The following is an 8432-nucleotide window of genomic DNA, read 5'->3' as shown; positions in this document are numbered from 1 at the left end:
TACATCCTTCAATGAGGGTAATGTTCTAATATAGTTCAAATTAATCAATAATATCACTGTACCTTACAATATTACCATATGTGATATCTAAGATATGTATAACTTATAGATTAAGCTGCATTCTGCAAGTTCCCTTTAGTATGCCTCATCGCCATGATGACATCTGAATAAGGGCCAAACTGTGTTGCAATCTGAGAGTGGATAATTGGTGGGGAAAGCAACACACAACTCATAAAAGTTTAAAGATCACCTTTAGTAGGACATATTAAATTCCATTACTTTCCTTTCATAATGTTTAGACATTAACTTAAAAATTGCTTTTCTCCATCTTGCAGAATAACCTTATAACAATATTGGCCTTCTCTAGCTTAGTTTAGTTAGTTGGATTGCCTCTTGGAAATACAGAAGTATATGACTAATCAAAATGGCACTCTTATACCTGATACTAATTTCAGCTTTTCCAGTAATCATAAATGCCTTCCTATTATGAAACAATAGTCAGCAATCTTTATAAGAATGGATAATTTTGCAAATGTGGTAGAATCAAAATAAAGTTTAATTATCATATGTTTAATTCATGGTTATTTACAATAATAACATCATGTACAAACTCAATGTGTGTATTACAAAAAATAAGGAATGCTACTTTCTCCCAGCAAAAATAATCCCAAAGCATAAGCTTGAATAGAAAAAAAAAGATAAATTAGAAACTGATGTACATCTTCAAGTTCAATGTAACAGATGCCATAGCAGTGTCTAAAGGTATGATAATCCACCTGTAGTTTGATATGGCTAATCACCTTTGAACTCTACATCACATATATATATATTTTACATTATGTTTTAAAACACAGCCAATGAACCACTTACATTTACAAATACCTTTATCACATATATTCAATATTTACAAAGGCAAATGACTTCTGGCAGCTATGTTTGTGTGGAGGAGCATCTCAAAGTGCTGTACTGTTGACCAATCCACAGGGTATGGGGACTGTTCAAGGTATCTTCTGATCTCCATCATGGCACGACGGGCTGAACTTTCAGAAACTACATCTGGAGTTGGCAGGAAATTTGAGGGCTGATGGTTGTCCATCTTGTACTGCTGCAAGAGGCGTTCAGTAGAAGAATAGTTCCCTTGAGCAGGAGCAGGGGCAGGCACAGTGTGGTCTCTAGAATTTGCGATGACACCTCGATTCATGTTATTCCCATTAAACATATCTCGGCCTCCAGAAAGGTCTGCGCCATATACATGGGAACCCAAGAACTTGTTATTATTTGCAACTGGAGAGAACTGTTGACCACCTCCACCCCCTCCTGCACCACCACCACCTCCTGGCCCCGCAAGATTGCTTCCCCCAGGAACTACAGTTTCTGCTGGGTTGACCTGTCCTCTTAAAAAATTATCATAATTTGCAACTGAATCTTGAGTTGCTGTGGGAACTGGGAAACCAAACATATCTCTAGGGTATGAGTTGTTTACAGTTTGCTGGTTGGTTGTTTTCATTGTGTTTTGTACCATTGCTGGATTCTGCATAACAACCATTGAGTTATTATTTGGATTATGGTGCTCAGGATTGAACTGAAATCGATAATGTGGCTTGTTTTCATTTGTAGTTTGAATGTTATTTTGATGGTCATTTGTTGCTGTTTGTTGTTGTACTTCCTTGTTTTCTCCTATCCCATGTTTTCTCTTCCAAGTATCTAGCCAAGTGGAGGTTGGAATAAAGTCTACTTTTCCCATCATATCAGCAAGTTCCTTGGCTTTCTGACGGAGGATGGGTCCAGATAAAGAAACATTCTGATCTTTAACTTCATTGTACCATTTAAAGAGAGCTTCCTCCACTTCCGATGCAGATCCTTTTCTCATACGTTTACGATCAGCTGAAGGATCACCATAAAATGCCTTGAGAATTGTGTCTTTATTTTTCTTTATAATACTAAGTGTTGACTTCGATACATTATACATATCAACCCATTCTCTTAATTTAACATTTGGCTCAGCTTCCATCTGGTGAATAATTTCAACTTTTTGTCTAAGGGACAAAGATGTTCGAGTTTCTTTTTCATAAGCAGTGTGGAATAGCTGCATGTCACCATCATCATACTCAGAGGGATGAACATTAGCCGTTTCGGTTCCATCATACTGTTTGGGGCGACCACAAGTAACATTGTTGCGTTTCTTCCAGCGTGCAAACCAGCCCTCTGTTGGTACAAACTCTGGCTTCCCTAGTGATAAGGCTATTGCTTTGGCTTTCTTTCTTAAAATGCCTGCAGTAATTGGTAAATTTTTTTCTTTAACTTTCAGGTACCAGACATATAATGCATCCTCAATATCAGGAGCTTTACCTTTCTTATTTCTTCGTCTTTCCTTGTCTGGACTATTGACATAATTCTTAATAATCAAGTCTCTGTTCTTCATCATATGCAGCATTGTGGTTTTTGGCACATCGAAAAATGAAGCCATGTCACGCAAACTCCATTTCATTGGTAGGCTCTCCACAGCCTTGACAATTTCAAATTTCTGCCGTAAAGTCAATGTCTGTCTTTTGATTCCCTTGCCTGAACGACGCACAAAGTCATCTGTTTCCTGAAGACTAATTTGTAAAAGGCTACTGATGTCCTGAGCTGTTGGTGAACAGGTTTCATCATCCTGATCTGATCCCTGGTCATCATCAAGCTCTGGGTCATCTTCATCTTTAATATCACTGGTATCTATATGTTTTTCACTGTCACTCTCCTCACCATCTCCATTTTCATTGGCACCATCTTCACTTCCATCAGTTGAAAAAGTTATGTTGTGTCTCTTTTTCCACCTCTCTAACCAGCCTGTGGTTGGTCTAAATGTGTAACTCCCTTGTGATATTGCAAGGTCTCTTGCTTTTTCAAATAACACAATGTTTGACAATGGCAATTTTTGCTTCTTGGCACCCTTGTACCACTGGTATAATGCATGTTCTACATGAGGAGCTTTGCCAGATCTTAATCTTTTTCTTCTCCCGTTTGGATTACGTTTATATGCTTCTATTATTCTGTCTCTCGCTCGCAAAATGTTGAAAAGTGTGTTTCGTGGGATGCCAAAATGGATTGCCATTTCACGGTTTGATATTTTGTTTGGAAGCTTTTCGATTTCTTGCAATATTTCTACTTTGCGTTTCCAAGTGATTTCTGCACGGCGCTTTGGTTCCACTTTCTTTTGAGTCTGCATGAGTAAACGTACCTCCTCCTCAATGGAACAGTCATCTGATAAGTTAAGGACAACTGTTCCATCGTCCTGCTCATCGTCTCCCTGTTCATCGTTTTCTTGTGACTGATCCACGTTTTGGCCTTGTCCCTCTTCCTCTTTGTCTAACTCCATCATATTGTCTGAAACATGGAATAGTCATCATACAGAGGCATGAAATGTACACAATATCAAGATAGAAAAATAGAAGACCACTGATACTCACATAGCCACAAAGATTTTACATAAAAACTTATTGGGTACACTATGAACAGCACTAATTGTGATGACCTACTTAAAATAAAATAATTCAACCAATGTTAAACTTTACTTTTCCAACTGAAAATATTTTTTGAACACCAAAACAACAGTGTTATCAAGTAAGCACCAATTACATACATTTCATTTGGTTCCAATATAACAGAAGAAAGAACACCTATCAATGGTTTATAAGATTTATCCCTATATTACATATGAATCTCAATTATCACCAACTATTAAGATACATTCATATTAAAAGCAGGGAGGGGGTGAGAGAGGGAAGGAAGGAGCGAGGGAAGGAGAGAGGGAGGGAAGGAGAGAGGGAAGGATGGAGAGAGGGAGGGAAGGAGAGAGAGAGAGGGAGGGAAGGAGAGAGAGAGAGGGAGGGAAGGAGAGAGAGAGAGGGAGGGAAGGAGAGAGAGAGAGGGAGGGAAGGAGAGAGAGAGAGAGAGAGAGAGAGGGAGAGGGAGAGAGAGAGAGAGAGAGAGAGAGAGAGAGAGAGAGAGAGAGAGAGAGAGAGAGAGAGAGAGAGGGAGAGGGAGAGAAAGAGAGAAAGAGAGAAAGAGAGAGAGAGAGAGACAGAGAGAGAGAGAGAGAGAGAGAGAGAGAGAGAGAGAGAGAGAGAGAGAGAGAGAGAGAGAGAGAGACAGATAGAGACAGATAGAGAAAGAGAGAGAAAGAGAGAGAAAGAGAGAGAGGGAGGGAGTGAGGGAGGGAGGGAGGGATGGGGGGAGGAAGGAGGGAGGGATGGAGGGAGGGAGGGATGGGGAGGGATGGGGGGGTGGGAGGGAGGGAGGGAGGGAGAGTGAGAGGGAGAGGGAGAGGGAGAGGGAGAGGAAGAGCGAGAGGGAGAGGGAGAGGGAGGGAGAGGGGGAGAGAGAGAGAGAGAGGGAGAGAGAGAGAGAGAGAGAGAGAGAGAGAGAGAGAGAGAGAGAGAGAGAGAGAGAGAGAGAGAGAGAGAGAGAGAGAGAGAGAGAGAGAGAGAGAAAGAGATTATGAATGTAAGCCTTACCAAAGATGATGGCCAAATTTTGGAGGAAATAAACCAGCAATCCCTCAAAGATGGGTCAGCAACATCTGACTTGCTTAGTCCTTTTTCTAACCATATTCATCGCTCCCACAAAGAAACCTGAAGAGCAAACGTCTGAATTACACCATTGTTATATTAGGAATCCTTCAGTTTTTAAAACTCTTTCCATACATGTAAACTTACAACTATATCTAATATCTAAAATACATAATCTGCCAACGGGTTGCTGCAACATAACTTGATTTATGATCTTTTACAGATTAACACTTTAATCAGGCGATGGTTTCAATTGGGAAAAAGCATAAATATACATACATGAAAATTCACAGGGAATAATGTGCAACTATATATTCAAGTGACACTGTTAGCATTCCGCTATTTGCATGTTATATTGTTGCTAAAATTACTCACTTTTCTGTATGCTACATATCCCTCTGTTGTAGGGGTGCAATTTACCTCTCAAAGAAGGGTGGGGTTTTGGATCTGCCATTGATACATCCAGTACCTTACAATATTTTAAAAATATTTGCATTTTTGTATTAACATTTCAATTGAAATTAACAAACAAACAAAAATGAAAATGTAATTTTGTGCTATCATTGGACATTCTTATAAGTTATAAATAGGATAATAACCAACTTCTTGGCTTGTCAAGTGTCTACCTCAAAGTTCAGTTTTGATAATTTGTTTTTCATACAAAAACTAACTCCAATTTCTTGCAAACAATTTATACAATAGATATTTAGAGGACTCAAACAATGACTTTCAAAGCTGTACCACCTTCTCAAAATATTAGTGTTTGTGCTCTATTCACATTTTCTTGAAACTTGCAGTAATCAGATATGTATGGCCTTAAGTCTGAAGTACAGCAATGGTGCAATGTCAAGAGCCACATCACTCTGAGCTAAGGCAAAATCCAACATACCCTCATCATGTATATTCTGGATCAATAGAGTTTGGAATAGTTTGTTATTAGGCAATGGATCAAGAATATCTACATGCTCTATCTTACCAAAATATATAAGGAGTGCTGACTTGGACAGAAGTCATGCTAATCAGTACAAGACCAGTGACTAACATGCAGATGTCTTCTAAATATTTCTGTAAATATTTTGTAAATAGGCATGTCTGATAACCATTTAAGATTACCATAAGAAATGTGAATCAATATGAATCAAGAAAGAAGTCTAAACCATATGACTAGTAGCAGAAAACAATGGTAATTTCCTATCATTGAATGATCTTTTTGATAATACAGTAACCATGTACATATTCATTTTCAAACATAAAAAATAATAATGAATAATATCAACATTCAAGAAAAATAATATAATGCCAATGAAGAAACACAAAATGGTAAATAACATGCTCCCTACTATGTCATATGTGTCAAAAGCTTAGAAAATCTAGGCAGAACTTACTACCAATCTCATAGCCTATACCTATAACTAAATCAACAAATTTAAATAACACTTACCCGCTATTAATATAGCCTATACCTAAAACATACCTAAATCTTATTTAGGTCCTGTTTATTCAAAACATTCTATCTAATTAAGCTCAGGCCTCTCAACTCTATTTATGAAGACCCACATCATAATACATAATGGATGAATTTGATTGTTGATTTGACATTTTAGACTAAAATACATTTCTTTGGTAATCTTTCCTTGTCCCTTCGTAATATCTACTTAAATTACTTTATTGTATACACTGCACATTTCGTCTACCCTTTAATTCAACGTTATTTATGTGGTTTTGTTTGAAAACTTGATAACCCAAGTTCAAAGTAACTAATCCTCTGGTACTTTTCTTCGCTGCCTCTTTACTTTCTCTTTTAACAGAAATACTATAAAACTTTATGACACTTAATGAAACCAATAAAACTTGTCGATTTCAAAAGGAATATACATAAATAATGCCGAATGTTTTTTCGTGCAACCTGGAAAACCTTGCAAAATACTGGACGCGGTTCTGACTGAGCCCGAGGGTAGTCCCATACAACCGACCTCTCGACCTCATGTCAGCATCAATAACTTGTTTTAATGTCATTGTCAGTCCATCAAAATGCCCTGTCAGTCACGTGCGACGCATGTAACACTTGACGTACCTCAGGACAGTGACTGAAATGACTGATGAAGGGTTGTTAGCCTAGTACTACAACGTAAACATTGGAAGCTTCTCCCTTCCTGTTTGGGACATGGCAAGAATAGTCGAATGTTATTACTGGAGCTTTGAAAAATAAATGTTAAATATCCATGGAATAATTCATTCTTTTTCTTTAAAGATTTGAATCCTTGATTTGAATAGTTTATGTGCACATACTAGTAGCAACATATTAATACGAATGAACATGTCATAATCTTTCACCAAAGGACTACTTTTCTTGTTTGGATCTATTACTTTTGCCATATAACTAGTAAGCAGATTACGCGCGGGAATTTCGAAAACTTCCCTTTTCCCCCGATATAAAGACCTTTTTCAGTCTCGGAGGAATAAATCCACACGGGGAAAGGATATATACCAAGAAGTAATTAATATTACTCTACTTATATTTTTCTATACCCTACACCGTAAAACAAATAATTAATATACAAGATTCTGCACACACATGCATGCGCGCGAACACACACATACACACACACACACAGACAGACACACACACACACGCACACACACACACACACACACACACACACACACACACACACACACACACACACACACACACACACACACACACACACACACACAACACGCATAAACACCGCGCATGCAAAATGTGATAAATTTAATTTGCCACCCAGAGTGCCAGGTTTAGATGCCAGTCTCGCCTACAATAAATGAAGGAAACCGACGTAAAACTATTAACATTGGTACTTCCACCCTTAACAGAAACGAATCCTATATTGAAAAGGGTGTATGTTCAACGCTTTCATACAAAATTTGGAGGATTGCGTTAGTTTTTGCTTGTTATCGTCCTCTTTGGCTGAGAATCAAGGACTGAAAAGGAACACTGTAAACCGCATCAGTGTTTTGGGAAGGCCAAGTTCTCGAAAGCTTCTTCGGGTAAACTACGATGACCACTTTAAGAGATAAAAGGACTGATAGATGTAAAAAGATTTTTCAGGAATGTCAACAGATCACATGATAACTAAAGAATACACGTGGCAATATACGTATGTTTTATGGGGTGAGATATTATTTGAGTATTCACCATTATCATAACAATTTCATAGTAATACTGTAGGTATAACAACTGAGTATACATATTGGCAAAAGTTAATATCGAACTATATTTGGTAAATATTCAAAACACTTTCGCACGACTGATCACGACGATGGTGATATCAAGGCCTATATAAGACCTTGGGTGATATCGGTTGATTCTTCTCGCCCTTTGCGTCCCATGTACGTAGGATATTTGCTGCGGAGACCCCCTTATCCCCCTCACTCTGGGCCCCCATAGCACAGGAGGGCAAGAAAGGTACAAGGGAAATGGCAGGATTAAACATGAATATACACTATACTGCGTTCCCCCCGACCCCACTTCCGCCCTATAAGACAAAGAATCCTCCACATACAGTGTACATTTTTATTTTGAAGTGTTCATCCCGACATGCGAGATAAACACTTCAAGATACAGCCTAGGCTTGATGATCTACTGACTTGATAGATAGATGAAGAAGATCTTGAATACCCCGCATTATAGTCCGTATATGATGCTGATTAAATATGATTTGTATGTTTGTATTCAGGGTACTCTCCTACACCCATGTGATTCTTTGTAGTCTGGGATTGTACTCTCAGTACAATCACTGCCTCTAAGCGCCCGGTGAAGAGTGTGGAATTCATGATGAACAGATTGCAACAGGAACAACGAAGGGAAGGACAAGAAAACACACGAATATGCATATT

The 8432-nt window shown here is 38.3% G+C and overlaps 1 protein-coding gene across 2 annotated transcripts; it reads right to left on the bottom strand.

Annotated features, from left to right (window-relative positions):
* Positions 1–554: 554 nt before the first annotated feature.
* On the bottom strand, positions 555–6725 carry LOC113825437 (uncharacterized). Of its 2 annotated transcripts, none has more exons than XM_027378267.2 (3): positions 6625–6725; positions 4497–4613; positions 555–3366 (listed from the first exon to the last, which is right to left on the bottom strand). In XM_027378267.2, the coding sequence occupies exon 3, from the start codon at positions 3359–3361 to the stop codon at positions 905–907; it is 2457 nt and encodes an 818-aa protein (XP_027234068.1). In that variant the 5' UTR covers positions 3362–3366; positions 4497–4613; positions 6625–6725; the 3' UTR covers positions 555–904. The 2 variants fall into 2 exon arrangements, with proteins under 2 accessions (XP_027234068.1, XP_027234069.1); XM_027378268.2 differs by lacking the exon at positions 6625–6725 and adding an exon at positions 4926–4946.
* Positions 6726–8432: the final 1707 nt, after the last annotated feature.

The sequence above is a fragment of the Penaeus vannamei genome, chromosome 9 (genome assembly GCF_042767895.1).
Source record: "Penaeus vannamei isolate JL-2024 chromosome 9, ASM4276789v1, whole genome shotgun sequence".
Taxonomy (NCBI): domain Eukaryota; kingdom Metazoa; phylum Arthropoda; class Malacostraca; order Decapoda; family Penaeidae; genus Penaeus; species Penaeus vannamei.
The sequence above is the reverse complement of the archived record's forward strand: the minus strand, read 5'-3'. Positions and strand labels throughout refer to the sequence as shown.